General features: G+C 48.0%; 1 protein-coding gene across 4 annotated transcripts in view; it reads right to left on the bottom strand.

The window, feature by feature from the left end:
• clstn1 (calsyntenin 1) overlaps positions 1 to 21,298 on the bottom strand; it is a 46,676-nt gene that overhangs the window by 11,060 nt on the left and 14,318 nt on the right. The window contains exons 2-11 of one of the 4 annotated variants that reach the window (XM_072713329.1): positions 13,788 to 13,910; positions 10,584 to 10,613; positions 8,611 to 8,806; positions 6,146 to 6,354; positions 5,624 to 5,773; positions 5,183 to 5,368; positions 4,459 to 4,707; positions 2,524 to 2,645; positions 1,656 to 1,818; positions 488 to 538 (exon numbers count right to left, since the gene is read on the bottom strand). In XM_072713329.1, coding sequence (XP_072569430.1) covers positions 488 to 538; positions 1,656 to 1,818; positions 2,524 to 2,645; positions 4,459 to 4,707; positions 5,183 to 5,368; positions 5,624 to 5,773; positions 6,146 to 6,354; positions 8,611 to 8,806; positions 10,584 to 10,613; positions 13,788 to 13,910 — 1,479 coding nt within the window. The remainder of the gene's footprint in view (positions 1 to 487; positions 539 to 1,655; positions 1,819 to 2,523; positions 2,646 to 4,458; positions 4,708 to 5,182; positions 5,369 to 5,623; positions 5,774 to 6,145; positions 6,355 to 8,610; positions 8,807 to 10,583; positions 10,614 to 13,787; positions 13,911 to 21,298) is intronic. The other 3 variants (XM_072713332.1, XM_072713331.1, XM_072713333.1) reach the window with 3 other exon arrangements.

The following is a 21,298-nucleotide window of genomic DNA, read 5'->3' as shown; positions in this document are numbered from 1 at the left end:
TAGGTTCCTATTGCTCATCCTTGCAGGGGCCTGCAAGAAATCTCGTTCTAATTAGACCGATGTTTCTGCTACAAATTACAACGTGATCAGAATATAATGATGTCTGCATAATTCCCGGTCTGTGCAGAGATAAAAATGGTTTCTGTGCGTAAACACAAGCGATGGAAATGGTGCATTTGGGCTCGGCTCCCGCCTGGTGGACGGGACCTGCTCCAGAGCAAGCCGTGGTCGGGAAGAACAGAAAGGGGGGAGAGGAATGGCATGGAAAGGGGAGGCGTGGGAGTCACAGCGACAGACGGGGGGGATGCCGGAACCACCGTGCCAAGGACACGCCAAGCTTGGAGATGCCACGCATGTGTATGTACGTGCAGCATGCCCACGGCTCCTCGCCGCTAAAACGTGAGCGTTTTAGTCGGAGGAGGACCGAATCTGTACCCTAAACTCATTAATGAAAGGATGGAGGTCTATGCGGAATCGAGGAGGGGACCTGTCAGAGTGTCAGGGTCTGTCTCATTGTCACTGTCATGCCCCGAGTCGTCTGTGAAGGCAAGAGATAGAGCAGGGAGACAGGAAAGGCTTGGTTAAGTGGCAGAGAGGACACAGCTTGAGCAGGACTTCTGGTGCCCTTACAAATTCACATCAACACGTTCAGACGGTCTTCCCAAATGCATTGACAAGAAAATGTTCATCTTTCTTACAAATTATTATTCATATGAATATCCCAAACCAGGCAACGTCTAACATGAATTCATGCATCCCCAGCTGCTTCTGACACATGATTATAAGACCTGAGAATCCAGAATAACCATTATCAGGGTGGCACTAAATTAGTCACTATACAACCAGAAGTTATGGAGTCAAGGAAGGTATGGGAGGAGATTAAGGCAGCGTTGGGCCACCAGGGCCTTCACAGCGGATGCCTGGCAGACAGCTGATGGTGGTTGCAGGCTCCTTCTCTAAAGCATCAATGAAACCCACCACTGAAGTGGCCCATATTGGCTTCATTCTAATATCATTTCAAAGGAAAGCTGGGCTGCAGACAAGGCTTTACAGTCGTTACCTGACACTGAAGAGCCACAACATCATGACCACTCCAATAGGAAGCGAATAAGGTTGACTCTTGTACCAACAATGAATGTCAAGCCCTTCAGTTGGTTGGGACCAGACAGGGTAGCCTTCATTCACAGCATGCCTTGATGATGCCCCCGGTCGAGGGTTCGAGGCTTTTCCCTCCTCGGACCACTGTCGCTAGGTTCTACCTATGGCTTGACCAGGAGGGCCCCACAAGCCTTGCCATTTTGGAGATGCTCTGACCCACTCGTCTGGCCACAATGATTTGGTTCTTGTTAAAGTCACTCAGATCTTTATAACTGACCATTTCTTCTGCATTCAACTTTGTTATCTATAAGTTATATTAGCTTGCCGTCTAATATGACTCAGACCTTGATGTTCACCCACTGTTATGAGATATTTGAGGTTATTCGCTTCAGTGGGAGACGTCATAATGTTTCGGCACCTCAGTGTAACACATTAATGCTATTTACTTGACCCAGAAATATCTGCTTGTTTCCCATGACTTGTGGTCGGATGGAGCATTTGCAGGACGTACGTCTTCTGCGCTCTGTTGCCGAACTGTCCCTCCCTGGGTGACATACCTTGCCAGCAGGCACCTATGGTGAGCTGTGTTTCGATCTTGGCAGAATGGAGGGGGTAGTCCTCAGTGACGAGGAAGGGCTCGTAGGTGACGCCATCTACGTACAGCGTGGCCGACGGGGACTCCACATTCAATACGTAGTGGTGCCACTCTTTGTCGCACACCTGGAAGTTGGCAAGAGGGCGTAATGGTTAAGGAACTGGAACCGGAATAAAAAATTACCCAACAATGGCAGCAAAGATTACAGTAACACAGAACTGCTTCTGTGTAGAAAGCTGCATCCAGCCATACTGGAAATGAGGTTTCATATCTACAAGGCAGCCCTCCTGATTAATGCATGCTGTGCACATTCAGCTGCTCACCTGCATTTAGCAACCAGCTTATCCATGTTTATCTGTTATAATTGAAGCCTTTGGGGACAGAACCCAATTTAAGGGGCTAAAGAAGTACATCTATCTAACCATTGTCTCTAGCTTCCTAGTCACTGAAATGCTGCGGTGAGCTCAGAGCTTATCCCAGGAAGCAAAGGGAAGACATGACCAAGCGAAAGGCCAGTCAATCAAATATGTCACAGCTAGGGTTGCAAAATTCTGGGAATTTTCCCATTAATTCCCATATATTCCCATTAATTCCCGTGGAAAGTTTCCAACTTGGCATATTTTCAATCTTCCCCAGCTTAACTTCCCATGGGAAGAGTCTGGAATTTTTCCCACTCCTTTGCAACCCTAATCACAACCATTGATATTTTGTGCCCGACGGCACATGAATAGGATTCTTCCCAGATATCAGTGATCTTTGGGCAGTGCTTATGACACTAATGGCTTTGCTTTAAGGTTTTGGAAGGGAAGGCCAGGGCCCTCTCTGCTCACCTGGTCCAGCTTCCAGTGGAACTCGGCTGGCTTGTAGCTCTCGGGCTCCGCAGGCTCCTGGCGAAGCAGGAACACCAGGCGGCAGTTGTGCACGTACAGCGAGTAGTGATGCCTGTTCATCTCTGCCAGGGAAGGGAGCCGCAGGACAGAAGTGCATGAGAAAGGTGGCATGAAAACTCCCGATCAATACAAATTGCTGACCATCCTGTTTCTACCCAGAATGCACTTGCTTAACAGCAGTCAGGTTTAATTAGACGGACAGACAGACGGACAGAGATGACATGGTGTGATAAGGCCAAATTGTAAGTGACACTCCAGCTTCTAGACGGAGGACCTGCAGGCACCAGATAATACGATAATGTCCAGCCACTAGGGAACAGCCCAAATTCAGACCAATATATGCAATATGACCTTTTTAAACAAAGTATAAATTGGAGCTGAATAAGGGGAGGCAGGCATCTCGTTGTTAAAGGATCAGTAACTTTCTGTCAGATAATCTCAACTCAAGGGACTCGGTGTTTTAGTGATAAGATGTTTCAGGACTCAGGATTCTGAACAGACAGAATGGAATGACTGTTGTAACTGGGCAGGGGACAGTCCCAGGAATTGTTAAAATGTAGAACTGTCTGCAACCAGAAAACCCACAATATAATCTCTCTTACATAAATCCATCTGCCAGTCTCGGTATTTACATCGTGGATCTACTGGGACCTCTGGATCGTAAAGTCTGGCATTATTTTTATCTGTATTTTAAGGTGATTTAAGAAATGCACTTAAAATTTTGCTCTCACCCATAGTTTTTCAGTGATGTGATTTTTAGGCTATATTGATATAATGAGGGATGCACATAACTGGCACGCAAGTACGTACTCACCTTTAAAAGCGATACGTCCGGCAATGTATTGTTGCAACAGCGCAAATGCATATTTGTTTTACGTGCATTTGTGCTGATATGACAAGAAATTATTGTGTATTTTTACTTTTATACCACAAATGATGTATGAATTAGCATATAGAGATTAAAATGCACAATAACTTCTTGTCATACCAGTGCAAATGCACACAAAATAAGTACAAGTGACTCACAACAAGTGACTGCGGGGTCGCACGTAGCGCTTTTAAAGGTGAATGCGTAGTTGCGTGCCAGTTATGTGCATCCCAGTATATAATTCCTTAATAAGAATTTATGGACATACTTAAGAGTTATTTAGGAAAAAAATATTTTATTTCTATTTATGGACATTTTTGAGACTTTACTGAAAGGTGCAAAGTACTGTAAGTCTGCTTTGCCAGAGTTAACAGGCTGTAACATGTCTGGACATGTTGAGACGGGATCCTGCTCTCTCTCTGATATGGAAAAACCACATCATGGCAAGTGGAGTCCCAGGATGCTGGGTGACTTCTGCTGGACCCTTAGGAGGGATGTTCCTGAGGCCAAGTACAGCAGAAAATCATCTTGAATCAGTCAATTTCACAATACGCATATACCGTAAATATACGAATGTGTAAGGATTAATTGTGTGTCACTCAGAATCCTTGCGTAATAGAAAGATTCTCATTAGATATTTCAATTCAGTGCAAGCAATACTGTCAGATTCACCTATTTTGATTTGTGTAACAAAAAAAAAGTACAAATTTGTTGACCAGTGTTATCATAGGAACACATGCTAGAACGGGAGCAGGATTATTAGTACCAGGTCATCTAATATTCCCCAAATCGGGAATGTATTCTACATTTTTCCTTGACAGCCGAAGGACAAAAAAACAAAAAGAGGGTTTTCAACTGGGGTATTAATGCAGGACATGCATAACCAGACACTGTGATTCCATCTGCACCGTAGGCAGATCTTACAGGCTTCTGGTAGCAGAGTGTCAGCTTGTGGTTCCGTTATTTGCTTTGTGGAATCGACGGGGGGGGGGATGGGGGGTGCTTACCGGTCTTGTCAGAGTTGCACAGGATGGTCTCCTTGTCCCGGGCCCCAGGGCCATGCCGCATCCACACAGAGATGGTAAAGGGCTGATCCTGACCGGGGGCCACCAAGCCGTCAGGCACCTTCACCGCCTGGGTGCCATTGAACTCGAACACCTGGTCACTGTCGTGGCCGTTGTCCGTGGGCAGGCCGGCGGTCCAGTGGGAGGCGCCACTGGGCGCTGGGAGCAGCTCTGCCGTGCCTGGCCCCGCCCCTGCCGTCGGGCACAAAGCTACCTCAGCTGCCGCTGCCGTATTATCACAGTCACCCAGGTCTGCCCCTGCTCAGCCAAGCTGGAATGCACCCAGTAGCTTACTGGTGCTTTACTGGTGCTTTCATTATAACCCTCCCGCTCTAATTCTGCTTAATTGGCACACATCAGATCACATGGCACAAGCCAGAAGAACCAGCTCCAAATGAAGAGCTGCCACACTTCTCGCAGCAGGTAACCAGAACCCCCAGGTTCCCGGTGACTATGTAGAGAACACAGTGACTCATGTGTCCCTCCCCCACTGCGTTAGGGGCAGCCCTACTCAGGTAATCAATGTGACTGTAATCCAGGAAAGGGCAGGTAAGGCATTTACAGGGGAATAACAAATAACAAGAGAAAACTACTGCTTTGATTATTTATAAATGAGCTTTTAAAATATCTACACCTGAGCAGTGAAGCCACAAGAGGGGCTACTGACCACAGAGCCTGTGCAGAGATTTCTCAGAGTAGGTGTCCCGGTCACAGCCCTTCCCAATATGGTTGGTCTCCAGCTCCACCTTGGCCTGGATGGAGGTGATTGGCTCTTCGCAAGTCTCCAGGTGCATGCTGGGAAATAGGGCCAGGCTTCCAGTGCCAGGCTCATATTCCATTCTCTTGCTCAGTCCTTCACAATACAGGCGGGGTAATAATTACAGACGGAAAAGTATATAACAATATATACAAAAGAGAGCAGCGAAGAGAAGAAGAACATGGTGCGCATTCATGCTGCTGCTTAGGCGTGCTTTGGGGCTAGGCGTTTCATCAACAATAAGGTATTGAGCTTGCGGTGCAGATGAAAGGAGAGGCACCAAAGAGCCTTGGCGTGCAAACAGTGAAACTGGAGATGGAGCAGGAAGGGCATCCCCCCAGCCCCGCTTACCCTGCCAGCCTGGCTTGCAGGTGGGCTTGATGTTGATCTTGACCAGGACGTCCTCGGAGGCGCGGTTCTTCCCACAGTCGTACGCCGTCACCATCAGTTTGTAGACCCGCTCTTTGCTGTAGTTCAGCTTCTCTGTGTTCTTGATGTAGCCTGAAGGGGGGGGGGGGGGGGGAGAGTCAAAAGGTTAGTGACCCAGGTGAGAGCTCTGGAACGATGAAGTATGATGGCTCTGATTGGTGGGGGGGGGGGGGGGGGCTGTGGGCAAGGATTAAATAAATAACACTCAAGATTATTGAAGTTCGCATTTCAAGGCCCAAAAACAACCCAAACAGAATGTGAGCCCCCCCAGCTTTCAGGGTAGCGCCATTATGGATCTTTGTTTACCCAGATCAATCCAACTTGGAGTCTTATATCCCAATAGATGAAAATGCATCCAAAAGTCAATAAATCCCGGGCTCAGGCATCATTGAATAACAGATGACATTGTGCCAGTAAGCTCCCCCCCTCACCCCAGAGGCTCACCATCCTTGTCGATGGTGAAGGGCACGTCTGGGGTGATGATCTCATAGCTGCAGATCTGACTGAACTGGAAGGAACAGTCAGCATCCACGGCCTCCACCTTGAGGATGCTGTCGTACGTCTTGCCCTCGATCACGGTGGCCTTGTACGACTTCTCTTTGAAAGCTGGTGAGTATTCATTTACGTCGTTCACCTGGATGTGCACCGTGGCCCTGGATTGGCAGTGGAAAACAAATCAGATCTAATAAAATAACATGAAAATATATAATTAATTTTAAAAAGGCATGGAGGAACAGCCATCTGTTAGGATGTACCCAAGAACAGGATTAAGAAGCTCAAACCAGCATGAGTTTTAGCGGGTTAGGGAACTGGGCTGATGAGGCAGTTCTGAGGAAATAAGTGCAGGTCTCTCAGATGGATGTCTGGGGGCCAGACGCCACCTTTGCGTTTAGAAGTCTGAGGCCAGGGAAGGAATGGGTTAATTTGACTATATATCACATTACGCCACATTCGCCAGTTACTCAGGATGCATTTCACAGGAAGTACATTTTCTACCCCAGCTAGTCGGCCCAGACGCTTAACACTCTGCTTAAAAAGACAAATCGGTACTGGGAAGCTGGTGGGTAAGGTGACCTCGCTGTTAATGGGATTAGGGATGGTGCTGTAACATCCAAAATGGCTGCTAACATGCAACAGTATCTGTAAAGAGCAAAGACAGCAGGCAGCATGACAGGGAAACGGCTGCTCTCCTGCCCTGGGGAATTTGTACATGAAAAATGAATCATTTACATTTCCAGTTATTTGCAAGCTCAGCCATTCATGCACTGGGATATGCTACTGAAGGAATTCACTTTAAGGACACTCCTCAAATGGCACTACAGCTCCGAGGCCCCTCAAGGCACTCAAACATGCAGCCTTCACAGGGCCATGCTACCACAGCGGACCCTATATATACAGCCTTCACAGGGCCACGCTACCACGGCAGACCCTATATATACAGCCTTCACAGGGCCACGCTACCACGGCAGACCCTATATATACAGCCTTGACAGGGCCACGCTACCACGGCGGACCCTATATATACAGCCTTCACAGGGCCACGCTACCACGGCGGACCCTATACAGCCTTCACAGGGCCATGCTACCACAGCAGACCCTATATATACAGCCTTCACAGGGCCACGCTACCACGGCGGACCCTATATAATCAGCCTTCACAGGGCCACGCTACCACAGCGGACCCTATATATACAGCCTTCACAGGGCCACGCTACCACGGCAGACCCTATATATACAGCCTTCACAGGGCCACGCTACCACGGCGGACCCTATACAGCCTTCACAGGGCCACGCTACCACGGCAGACCCTATATATACAGCCTTCACAGGGCCACGCTACCACAGCAGACCCTATATATACAGCCTTCACAGGGCCACGCTACCACAGCGGACCCTATATAATCAGCATTCACAGGGCCATGCTACCACAGCGGACCCTATATATACAGCCTTCACAGGGCCACGCTACCACAGCGGACCCTATACAGTATATACAGCCTTCATAGGGCCACGCTACCACAGCGGACCCTACATATACAGCCTTCACAGGGCCACGCTACCACAGCGGACCCTATATATACAGCCTTCACAGGGCCACGCTACCACGGCGGACCCTATATATTCAGCCTTCACAGGGCCACGCTGCCAGAGCTGATCCTATACATCCAGCCTTCACAGGGCCACGCTGCCACAGCTGATCCTACACATCCAGCCTTCACAGGGCCACGCTGTCACAGGTGATCCTACACATCCAGCCTTCACAGGGCCACGCTGCCACAGGTGACCCTATACATCCTGCCGTATTACAATAACAACTGCTGCTATGCATTATGGACAAAAGGGGAAAATCATGGAGAAATTCATTTGTAATGCAAGCAAGCGATTAAGCAGTTAAAAAAAGAAAAAAAAACGCAATGGACAAGAAATCCGCTTGCGAATGCCTCTGTTCCTGGGAGCGATGCTGCCATTTATAAACTCCCCATATCCACTGTTCCACATGCCAACACATGGCTCTGTTTTGGTTTTATTTATATGTGGAATTCCCCCTTTTGGACCTGTTTCAATGTCTATCTCATTTACATACCGAAAACTTACAAATGTACTTCTTTAACTAGTACGCCACCTATCTGTCACCTGATTTATTTAGGACAGCAGGGGCATAACCTGAAATTCTGGGCTCCCTGACAAAATGTCACCTTGGGCTCCCAGGGTTTCCATCTGGAAACTGGGTCCCACATATTTATAATTCAACGAGCGGGAAGGAGGAATCCAAGTGGGCCCCCAGGGGCGGTTTTGGGGCCCAGTGAACATGCCAGGGCATCCATGCCCCTCTGACGCCCCGGAACGGGACAGACACGCTCTGCACAGACTCAGGTACGCGCTCTGCACAGACTCAGGTAGACACTCACTTGTGGGACTTCTTGATGTTGGAGCCATCGGGGCCCTCCCCACAGTCGTAGGCCTGGATGGTGAACGTGTGCTCCTTCTGCAGCTCACAGTCCAGCCTCTCCTTAGCCCGGATCGTCCCCTCGCCCGTGGAGCGATTCACCAGCACCACCTCGAAGGGCACGTCCTGCCCGTGGACCCTGAAGCCGCAGATCTCACCTGGGAGCGCCAAGGACACGAGGGTAGGGTGGGGAGTAATCATAGGGCAAAAGTTAGCCGTGGGCACATCAACATGGAATAAAAAAAAAGCCACCAATCACAATGAAGGACATTTAAAAAAAAAAAAAAAAAGACCAATGAATACACCTTCATCACAACAAGGCAATGAAAACACTTATGTAGGGGAAAAACATACACACGCATACACACATACATTAGGCAGGTGGGATGTGTGGAAGAAGAAGCCAGGGAGAGAGCGCTGCTGCAGGATGTGCAAAGGGGGGTGGGGGTGGGGGGTGAGGACTGGGAGGACTGGGAGGACTGGGAGAGGAGCACAGGGAGCGGGTCAGGGGGCCGAGTTAGAAATGGTGCCGGGTCTGCTTTCAAGCCACACTATCACTTAGCATCCAGTCATGCAGGTGGGGAATAAAATCAAAGAGAACAGAAGTGGACAGGCAGCGATTCCCACAGCAGCCCTTCGCAGGAATGACACGCTCAGACAGAAGCAGACTGACGTCAGACGGAGCCGCGGCCCGGAAATTTTGTTATACACATTTAGCAAAGCAGCTAAACACCAGGCGTCAAAGATTTGCCGAGAGCAGCTGCTATTTTTGTCATAGTAACAGGAGAATGAAAAGAAATAAAAAAAGGTTACAGGTTAAAAGTGGAACCCTCCAAGATCTGCCCTTCACTGTCAGGTCGGGCCGTATTCCAAATAACGTCAACTGCCTCCGAAAGCTGGGCAGCAGTGGAGTTATTAGAGGTATGCAGCACTCGACTACTGAGCCGACAAAGTTCTATGGAAATGAGCTGAAGTCTTCCTGTGCAATGCTGTCTGTGCCCCCACCCCCCCCCCCAACCAAAAGAACGAAACGGGAGCCAATACAGGGGGGGGGGGTCAAACCAAAGCACTGGATGAGTGCTGGGGTTAGAAATATCAATCTGCTTGACATCCACAGCCAAAAGGAGGAAAATGAGCAGGTGGGGGGAAGGGGGTCATGCGGACGTCGAGATTAGTGCTGGGAGATCGAGAGGCAAGGCTGTGAGCTCAGGGAGCAGCGAGAAGATTCGCTTCTTTGGCAGATACTTGCTGGAATCAGCAAAGCCCAAAGATGTCATTTCATTCAGTGATAAAAACCCGTAAAGGTCCAGGCATAATTCTCCTGGCACTCAGCAATGTGCTTCTCTCTGTTCAGAAATACAGCAAATTCAGTTCCAACTAAATTTAGAGTTTACCGACATGGAGCAGCGGTCCGCGGGCAGAGAAGAAGCCGGATCTGTATCTATCTACAAGACAGTGCTAGAATTATTGTTTTCCTTTTATTTGGTAGTGCTCTTCAATTACATCATCTGGCACTGACCACCAGGGAACCTAGATCCATGAGTAAAGCTGTAACGCTTAGTCACTGCAGCTGAATCACTTTCAGAAGGTTTGACAATTGTAAATATTGAAAGTTCCCAATGGAAAAAATGCCTTGCAGGCGGCTAAATCGACAAGACTTTACGCAATCATTACTCCTGCAAATTTCAGACTACAGAGGATGGCTCATGCATCGATATTTTCCCCCACAACACAAATCTTCATCCAGTTGTAGCGTGTTTGAAGCTTTCGGGTGGAAGTAAATTAAAAACGTAACGAAAACCATAGCAAACACAAAAAAGCAGAACTGGGAGGAGAATCCAGGGAAAAAAACAGGATTTTGTGCAGAGTGTTGATGTCTGGAGTTAGTGGGTTAAAACGACTGTTCATAAAGCAGGAGAAGGAATACATCATCACCTTCCTTGGTGACGGTGACCTCAAAACTCTCTACAAGAAGGGGAGAGAAGATAAGGCTGGGTCAGTTAGGCACACAGACAGATCATGGAAAGGCGGCCGAGGTCAAAGCGAGCGGCAAGGACTCCTCTGTAAAGGAATGGACAGGTTTCAGTGTGTCAGCAGAATGTGCAGGTCACCCTAAGAAGCCTGTTACCCAGCATCCTTCAGTCTGAGGCCTCTCAGTTAGCTTGTGTTTTTTCATAAAAGAATATTCCAGTTGTATGTCATTTTGTTTCCTTTTATTGTTCCAGTGTTTGACAGTCTGATGCATTTCTGTTAATTATAAATTCATTGTTACGCAATGCAGTTAAAGAGCATGGAGGAAATCACTGGCTTTGACAGCCATGGGCGAAGGGCTATGGGCGAAGGGCTATGGGCGAAGGGCTATGGGCGAAGGGCTATGGGCGAAGACGGAACGACAGGCAAGGAGTCATCGTTCCAAAATGGAAACATTTTTCTTTCACCCACAGCTGAAGATACAGATTTAAGGTCAGAGCTTTAAGGTCTTCTCTTTGATTGGACTCCCACTGCATGGTTGGTTCCCTACAGCCCTCTCTCTGCCAACACTGGCCAGTCAGAACCAACAGCTCCAGTGTAAGGAGCGCGCAGTGCTGATGGCAGGCATGCGGACGGTCACCCACACTAACACGTTACCCTGAGAAACCAGTCACCCTACTCAGAAACTGGCTGACAGATTTAATCACAGTAATATCCATACCAAACTAGTAGTATTATATATTACATACAAATAATAGTTATGCATACAAAAATGTATTACATCCATCGATCTATCCATCTTCTAAGTCCTTATCCAGTGCAGTCGACCCTTCCACATGGCAGGGGCTTACGGGCACACAGACCCCAGGCCGTCTGAAAAAACCACGTAACATTTTTTTGGTCCCCTTGCTCCCTTCGGCGAGCAAAGTGAAGTGAAAAGATAGAGAAATGGGAGATACAAAGATCACTGCGAGATCACTGAAAGATCACTGCGAGGTATCACTGCAAGGTATCACGTGAGAGGCTGCTGTAAACACGTCTGGTGTCCTCCAAATCAGCACTGTATATATGTTTATGCATCATTATTTAATTTTTTGTGTGTCATCTGCGGCCCTCGCAAAACTCCTAAAAAATTGTTAATCGATTGAGATTAACAAACAATTATTATACTACTTATTTAGCCATTATTGAAGAGTGATAGAGGTCTCACATCTGCTAACAAATATTCAGGTGTCTGTGAATTGCTGACTACTCAACAGTCCATTGGCCATGCAGAGAGGCACGGAAGACACATGATCAAGAGCTCCACCCACATGCTCCTTAACAGGATATAGTGAGTGTGGGAAGCTGAAAAGCATACTGGTATAACATAAACACCAGCAGCCAATCAGTAGAGATGGGGTTCCATATCGACCAATGACCATAAACCACGTGGACACAGTGCAGCTGCATTTAGACGGCGCAGGCCGATGAGTTTGAGGGTTTAACTAGAGGTGCACTAATCCCATATTCAGGGTCGGCATCGGCACAGATCCATACCTATTACATCCAATACTTGCTTATTTAGTTTTTGCCAGTAAACTAAAGCAATGGATGATTTAGGAGTCGCTAAGCTGGGCTGTTTTGCGAAGTTGCTGCAGCTTGTGATACACGAGTGGCTGCTATCACAATGTAAGTGATGCTGCTGCCATCCATCCATCCATCCAGTGGGAGAAAAACTGTAAACACTTTAAGCATTCGCCACTTGCGTATTTTTCCTTGGAAGATTTTCAAACTAAACTGCGAAATGCCTCAAAAACACACAAACGAGGAAGAACAGCAAGTTATGTATCTTTCTAGTAGCCTAATTAAAGATTTTTTGCCATGCATTTTTTCATCTGTATTTAATAGTTTAAAAAAGCTTAATATTATATAAAGTATAAATATTTATATATGACATAAATACATATATTATTTTTAAATATTCAAGTAAAAGGAGCTATTGTGTTGGAATCAGCAGTTGTGTATCGGAATTGGATCTGAACTGAAAAAATGTGGATCAGCCCCTCCCTGGTTTTCACTGCAGTCGAGGAATGTGGAGAAATAACGTAAGTTTAGTTTCAACATTAGTAAGGACTAAATAAGCTCCAAAACCACCGCCCCTGAAACACACGCTACTCATACAATACTGGTAGGGACTTGGTCTTGTTGTCCATTCCCAAATCTGCACCCTTGATGCGAGGGAACAGGCATTTTTCACAAGAGGACGGAAGCAGACCGTTCACAGGGTGCAACCATGTCTCAGACCGATGACGAGCCACTTCAGTAAATCCCCAAAAGGGGGTTTTGATGTGGCGCTTTTCCCGAAGAAGCCAGTCTCTGTCCAAGACTTCCAAAAGCTCATTAATAGTGGAATAAAACAGCCCCACTGTGCATACAGCACCTACTGGAAACGCAAAGCTGTGCTGCTATCCTGAGGATTCAAACGACACGCACAGGAACAGCGCTACCCCCCCCCCGGTGCCGGACATGTGACCAGAACCTGTGAGGATCTGCCCTGCTTCTGTTCTCACACTTTTACATGCTACCCCAGCTCATCTCCAACGGCTGGTGGGAAGGAGGATCATTTTGAATTTGGCTAAAATTCAGCCTCAAACCAAGATCTTCAACCTCAAAATGCTCTATTATTTCTTTCTGTTTTTCTTCCATTATACATTATTGTTTCTTTCTAAGTAGTGAGCGATTAAAATGTATGTAGGATAAAGAATCAGTCACCCAGCTTAAATAGTTCCCTATCAAATATAACTGATTGCTGAACTCCAGGGTTACTCTAACAAGCATATCCTGACACATTTATACATGACTAACAGGTCACCGGACCAGCAAAACACCTCATGCTGTTAATGGATGGACCCAGCTTGGTCCTCCGTGTGACCAGGGAGTAGGTCCTCTACAGACCTTCAGGCCACCTGAAACCCCAGGCCCAGGTGTGAGAGTCAGACTTAGTGTGAGAAAGGGACACGTATGAGCTTTGTGCCGACGTACAAACAGGAGACGGCAGCAGCAGAGAAGCATCTGGTCGCCAGAGGAAAAGACAGGGACAGTTAAAAAATCAGGGCGCATTTGACATTCCTGTCAAAACCAATTTAGAGAGGGCTGCAAGAAAGTAGCAGGATAATCCCTTCTTACCCGCGTATCGGAGAGGGGCGTCCTTATCCAGCACTATCAGCGGGGGATCCAGGAGAACCTTATCGTCGTTCTCCGTTACAATGCCATGGTACGTGGTCTCGATCCAGGGCTTATGCTTGTTAACTGGAACAAAGACAGGGAGACAGAGAAGATTAATCAACAAATAAAGTGATAAGTGGCAAAAAAAGCTTGATTATCGCCGTCCTTCCTTCAAATAAACTGCTGCTTCAGGTTTAACACGCGCCACTGAATTTACACATGCTTCAGATTAAACGTAAGCACACTAATTTCATGCATCCTGCAATAAACCACAAAACTGGCACTAAGCCACAGGGAATGTGCCTTGGGGGCGGTAAGTAGCTACATCAAACCCGCGATGCTGGGCAGCTTTCTGCACACAGAGCTCATGCCTCGTTTGGATGGTGAAGCATTTGTTTTTACAATAACATCACTATACAGTATTTGCTCTTTGTAACTTCATTCCCCCAAACATACACGCCTCGCAGGAGCCAAGCTGGCTGCGATTCATACACACAGCACAGCTACACATAGTTTTGTCTGTTTTGTTTCAATTTTGTACCTTTTCATTACAGTTTAGCGATGGTACAAATATGAATGAAGAGGATGGGAACCATTAAAAAAAACTCCAATTATGACCATTTAGAACGACTAAAGACTGATGTTCTGTCCTTACTGCCTCTTTCCCCATATTTCTCATCACCACTGTCTTTCTTGAAACAATGGCTCAGTTCCTTATGAATGAATGGCTCAGTTCCTTAACCTTAATGCCACATGCAGCCCTATGCAGCACTGCTTGCGGAGCACGTTTTGCACGCCCCTGCAGCCAATGGTGTTTGACAGCGGTGACAAATGATAACCGGCATGGCCAAGTTGCGGTGCGGCGAATCCCCCCCCCCCCCAGGGCCACGCCGGTGTGTCCCCAAATCGCCGGTTTTAATGAGCAAGGGCTCCACGGGCCAGTGGATAAGCAGCGGTTGAAAAGCAAGTCCCCATCAGGCTGGAGGACGCAGAAGACATGCACTGGTGCTGCACAGCCAGCTAAACTGTGTCTGCAAAACTGTCACACTGCACAGCCAGGTAAACTGTGTCTGCCTGACCATTACACAGCACAAGCAGGTAACCTGTATCTACCCCAGCAGTACACGGCACAGCCAGGTAAACTGTGTTTTGCCGACCGTCACACTGCACAGCCAGGTAAACTGTGTCTTGCCGACCGTCACACTGCACAGCCAGGTAAACTGTGTCTTGCCGACCGTCACACGGCACAGGCAGGTGGATGTCTGTGAGACAGCTGAGGAGAGCCAAACGCTGGCCTGACCCAGCTAAGTGGGAACTATATGGGTTAAACCTACAAAACTCTAAGCTATTAAGTTGTTTTGAATAAATGCTTTTGGCAAGCAAAGAATTATGAAGCAGTTCAATCGTAGGGCAACAATTTGCCACAAGAAAAATCATTTGGCACGCAAAGCCCTTGTCATTAAAATTGCAGAGGCGGCCTTTAAATCCTTCTCTTCATGAACGCAGGCTGGAGGAGCTGACGGAGTCACATGCAGTTGTGGCATCACACAATCACACATAAAAATCTCATTCTAATTTGCGTACAGATGTAACTATCATTATCCATCTGTCTGCTACAGATTAAACAGAAAGAAACCCCAAGGAGATTTCTGGTTCTTTTGGAATTAAAATGCTTCCCATGAATCTGAGCTGCCTGACGTGCATCTCCCTCTCCGTGTCCCATTAGCTTCCGGTACTTTCTCCCGATGACGTCACGCGGGCACTGGAGCTCGTGTTGCTCAAGCCGGCTCCCGAATGGCTTCAGACCCCCCATGGCAGACCGGATAAGACAGGTAGCAGACAAGGCGACCCCCCCGCAATTCCCCATCCCACCCACACACACACCACACCTCTGAGACTAAGGGGAGGAGTAGAGCAGCAGTGACTAAGCAGGGGACCTAGCAACCAAACTCCGGAGGGTTAGGGCGAGGCACAGGAAGCCAATCTGCCACGAGACTGAGGGCCAATAATACTCATTCCCTCCCTCTATTGAAAAAGATATTATCATTTAATGGACAAACTACAACCGTGCTCATACGCCTAACACCCCCTACCTTGCTTGTATGCCCCCCTCCCGTTTTACCAGCCTTTTTTGCTATTTTATATATTTATTTTTAGTATATATTTTATTGCATTCTTGTACACTTAGAAACATTATACCTAGTACAATATTTCCCGATCTATATAGCACAGCTGGTGACTCTGCCAGAACAAGCATGTCGCTGTATGTTATACGCAGTACGCAGTATGACTGCAAGTGTCAAATAAAGAACTTTGATATTAAATCAAAATGTCACATGCTGCTTTGTGATAAAACAAAAAGTTTACACACAAGCACAACTTCATTGATTATTTCATATTTTGTTTTGCAAATATTTATTGACTATTTTGTATTTTGTACACATTGTTAAGTATTACATGTCCTGCGCTTTGTTTGCACTGTTTGGGGACTTGCTCTCCTGATGGCCTTATACTGCCGGGCACAATGACAATAAAGCCCTGAATCGTGAATCTTCAGAATCAGGCAGCAGGAGGCCTGCTTTTGCTCTGCGGACAGTGGCAGAAGGCCTAGCCCCCCACTGCACCAGCCCCCCACAGCGCCCTTTGTGAAGAGCTCAAGGAAGTAACTGTTTTGTTTGACCAGCTGAACGGCAACACGCAGTGCCCGGCTGAGTCAGGACAGCATCCCTTGGGCCTGGTCCACCTCATTCCAAGCAAATTAACCGAGGCAGCAATTTGGGCCTGGTGATCACATGACCCCTTACAAGAAGGGGAAGAAAGGAGTCTCTGTGAGGTTCACAACTGCTCTGCAAAGCTCATAAGAGACAAATAGGCTCTGTTCACACCTGGTATTGACATGCATCCTGGGTGATCCAATCACAAGTGGGCAGTGCTAAATAAAGGTGTAGACGAACCGAAAACGGACTGAAGACACATCAAGATCCGACTGCACTGAGATCCGACTGCATCGAGATCCGACTGCACTGAGATCCGACTGCATCGAGATCAGACTGCACTGAGATCCGACTGCACCGAGATCAGATTGCACCGAGATGCGACTGCACCGAGATGCGACTGCATCGAGATCAGACTGCACCGAGATCCGACTGCACCGAGATCCGACTGCACCGAGGTCCGACTGCATCGAGGTCCGACTGCACTGAGATTCTTGTAGTAGTGTGAACGTGAACGTGTCCCCGGCCACATCGAGGGACCCCCTACTCAGCGGAAGTCCTGCTGTGACCGTCAGTCTGGACGCCCTCATTATACACACTATATATGACATACGATTTATGTCAAAACATCTGTCAATGCAGAATGGGCCACTAAACTGCATCGTGAATAACAACGTATCTTCTAATCTGCTGGGAATCTACTGGGAAGTCGGGTTAATATGGGTCTGTGGGAACCTATTGGCATGGAGACGTCCTCAAAGTGTGCATCATTAATGCTCCACATCATTAATGCTTTGGGAAAAATAAACTGTGTAAGAAGAGATTTATTAAAGAACTTTAGAAATCTGCACAGATCATATATTAAATGCACACTTTGATGAAGCTTCTTCATTTATGTTAAAGCCGTTAACGTTCTGCTACTAACTGCTAAATGAAAAAAAGGGGGGATTTTAAAAATGATGTAAGTTTTAAAAATGATATCTGGAGCAGCCAACACGAGGAGTGAAATAAAAATAAATGTTTAGAATTTTTGTAGAAACCATCAGTCACCATTGTAGCTGAAGGAGAAGCTGTGATTGTTTTTGCTATATAGTATCAGTCACCATTATAGCTGTATAAGTTTTGATTATTTTTGCTATATGTATGACATATATGTATGACTTTTCATCTTTGGGCTTAACAGCTTGTATCCATCCCCGTTTATCCCCTGTGACTAGCATACAGTAGCCAGTCTTTGTGTAGATGCTATAGCTAAACTGATCCAGGAACAAGTTTAATATTATTCAAGCCATAACTGACCTCAGTGAAGGCACTCGCCTTTTCAGATAAAACACATAACACTTCCCCATCCGCACTCGTGGGCCCTGGGGGAGGGGGGGTATGGGGGGGGCAGATAACCAGATAATGGGGGGAAAAGCCTTCAAATGTAAATAAACCAACAATAAAAACATTGGATGGAAGCAATTATTCCTTCTCTACGAGCAAATTGACCAATTAATATTTCCAGAAAGGTCCAATGAGAGGTTATGGCTTGCAAGGCGTGCCCTCGGGTCTGGCGACAGAGGGGCGGCGTCACAGAAGTGCTCAGGGAGCTGCTTTGATGTGGTTCGTTCAGTGGGTTCCTGTGCAGCACTGCGACGCACATGGAGCGGAAACGCAGTGGCTGGCTCTCCCACCACGCCGCAGGGGGAGCCTTATCGCAAACTCGAGCGTCAGCACTGGCCAACATCTGAGACACACATCCTTCTAATAAAATTCTACACAGAATAACACTGACTGCATGCGGCAAAGCTTCAGGAGGTGGGACGATGGCAGAAGGACGTGTGCAGAGTCTTTAGCATGAATCTCTAACTGAAATGTCCACCGGCACTAATGAGGAGAACTACAGGTACTTAGAGTCACTTTCTAACCAAATACCAAAAAACATTAAAAGGCAGGTTGATCGACAGTCAGCATTAAAGTCCATTATATGAAATAAAACAGCTCACTGCTGTCTAAGCGCTAGAGAGAATCTCGGCATTAGAATCGATATCCCTGAAAAATAACCGCATCATGTTTCAATGGCTCCTCACCAGCAAAATACCATTCTGTGGTCTGCCCTAAGAAAATAATATGGCTCCATGACAGGCATGCCAGTCAGCTCAGCGCTGACATACACTCCAGCCAGTGACCATGCCAGTCAGCTCAGCGCTGACATACACTCCAGCCAGTGACCATGCCAGTCAGCTCAGCGCTGACATACACTCCAGCCAGTGACCATGCCAGTCAGCTCAGCGCTGACATACACTCCAGCCAGTGACCATGCCAGTCAGCTCAGCGCTGACATACACTCCAGCCAGTGACCATGCCAGTCAGCTCAGCGCTGACATACACTCCAGCCAGTGACCATGCCAGTCAGCTCAGCGCTGACATACACTACAGCCAGTGACCATGCCAGTCAGCTCAGCGCTGACATACACTACAGCCAGTGACCATGCCAGTCAGCTCAGCGCTGGCATACACTACAGCCAGTGACCATGCCAGTCAGCTCAGCGCTGGCATACACTACAGCCAGTGACCATGCCAATCAGCTCAGCGCTGACATACACTCCAGCCAGTGACCATGCCAGTCAGCTCAGCGCTGACATACACTCCAGCCAGTGAGCATGCCAGTCAGCTCAGCGCTGACATACACTCCAGCCAGTGAGCATGCCAGTCAGCTCAGCGCTGACATACACTACAGCCAGTGACCATGCCAGTCAGCTCAGCGCTGACATACACTACAGCCAGTGACCATGCCAGTCAGCTCAGCGCTGACATACACTACAGCCAGTGACCATGCCAGTCAGCTCAGCGCTGGCATACACTACAGCCAGTGACCATGCCAATCAGCTCAGCGCTGACATACACTCCAGCCAGTGACCATGCCAGTCAGCTCAGCGCTGACATACACTCCAGCCAGTGACCATGCCAGTCAGCTCAGCGCTGACATACACTACAGCCAGTGACCATGCCAGTCAGCTCAGCGCTGGCATACACTACAGCCAGTGACCATGCCAATCAGCTCAGCGCTGACATACACTCCAGCCAGTGACCATGCCAGTCAGCTCAGCGCTGACATACACTCCAGCCAGTGACCATGCCAGTCAGCTCAGCGCTGGCATACACTACAGCCAGTGACCATGCCAGTCAGCTCAGCGCTGACATACACTCCAGCCAGTGACCATGCCAGTCAGCTCAGCGCTGACATACACTACAGCCAGTGACCATGCCAGTCAGCTCAGCGCTGACATACACTACAGCCAGTGACCATGCCAGTCAGCTCAGCGCTGACATACACTACAGCCAGTGACCATGCCAGTCAGCTCAGCGCTGGCATACACTACAGCCAGTGACCATGCCAATCAGCTCAGCGCTGACATACACTCCAGCCAGTGACCATGCCAGTCAGCTCAGCGCTGACATACACTCCAGCCAGTGACCATGCCAGTCAGCTCAGCGCTGGCATACACTACAGCCAGTGACCATGCCAGTCAGCTCAGCGCTGACATACACTCCAGCCAGTGACCATGCCAGTCAGCTCAGCGCTGACATACACTACAGCCAGTGACCATGCCAGTCAGCTCAGCGCTGACATACACTACAGCCAGTGACCATGCCAGTCAGCTCAGCGCTGACATACACTATAGCCAGTGACCATGCCAGTCAGCTCAGCGCTGACATACACTCCAGCCAGTGACCATGCCAGTCAGCTCAGCGCTGACATACACTCCAGCCAGTGACCATGCCAGTCAGCTCAGCGCTGACATACACTCCAGCCAGTGACCATGCCAGTCAGCTCAGCGCTGACATACACTCCAGCCAGTGACCATGCCAGTCAGCTCAGCGCTGACATACACTCCAGCCAGTGACCATGCCAGTCAGCTCAGCGCTGACATACACTCCAGCCAGTGACCATGCCAGTCAGCTCAGCGCTGACATACACTCCAGCCAGTGACCATGCCAGTCAGCTCAGCGCTGACATACACTCCAGCCAGTGACCATGCCAGTCAGCTCAGCGCTGACATACACTCCAGCCAGTGACCATGCCAGTCAGCTCAGCGCTGACATACACTACAGTCAGTGACCCGATATCGAAGCAGTGTCCTCCCCAGATTTGATCTAGTTACTGTGAAACTGCACTTCAGCTCCACTCCCATCAACTGAAGATTTGGCCGCAGAGCCATGAGTCACTCTGCAAATGCAACATCATCCCCCCAAGGCATCCAGTGAGCTGTTCACTGGCGACAGTGTCCATCGCCGGCCCAGAGAACCACCACCGTTAACGAATGTCTACTTTGTTCTATCTGAGGCGCCAAACCCTTCAATGGATGAAGATGAGACAAATTTGCTGGATGCTTGTGGCCTGAAAATCGCCATCGGCAAGGGTTCAGACTGCACACTAGCTGTCAGGTCAACAGAAAGCAAGCCTGACACCAGATTATGGCTGGTTCATGATATTCTTGTAGCCTGAAAGATTAGAAGGCACAAGCAGACTAAGGACACAGCAAACAGTGGAAAAAGCGGAGGTAGATAGTGATTCAGAACAATGGAGGGAAGGATTTTATCACCTTCATGTAAAACTTTCAGTAACCAGACACTTTTGTTGTATCTATATCTGGTTATATTTGACTCTGGAAGGAATTTACCTCGCATTACCAGAGGAATGTTTCACAATGCAGGATTTCTCAGTTACAGTTAGCTAGGTTAACTTAAGCTAGAAGTCATGATTGTCCAATA

This window comes from Paramormyrops kingsleyae, chromosome 6 (assembly GCF_048594095.1).
Source record: "Paramormyrops kingsleyae isolate MSU_618 chromosome 6, PKINGS_0.4, whole genome shotgun sequence".
Taxonomy (NCBI): Eukaryota; Metazoa; Chordata; class Actinopteri; order Osteoglossiformes; family Mormyridae; genus Paramormyrops; species Paramormyrops kingsleyae.
The sequence above is the reverse complement of the archived record's forward strand: the minus strand, read 5'-3'. Positions and strand labels throughout refer to the sequence as shown.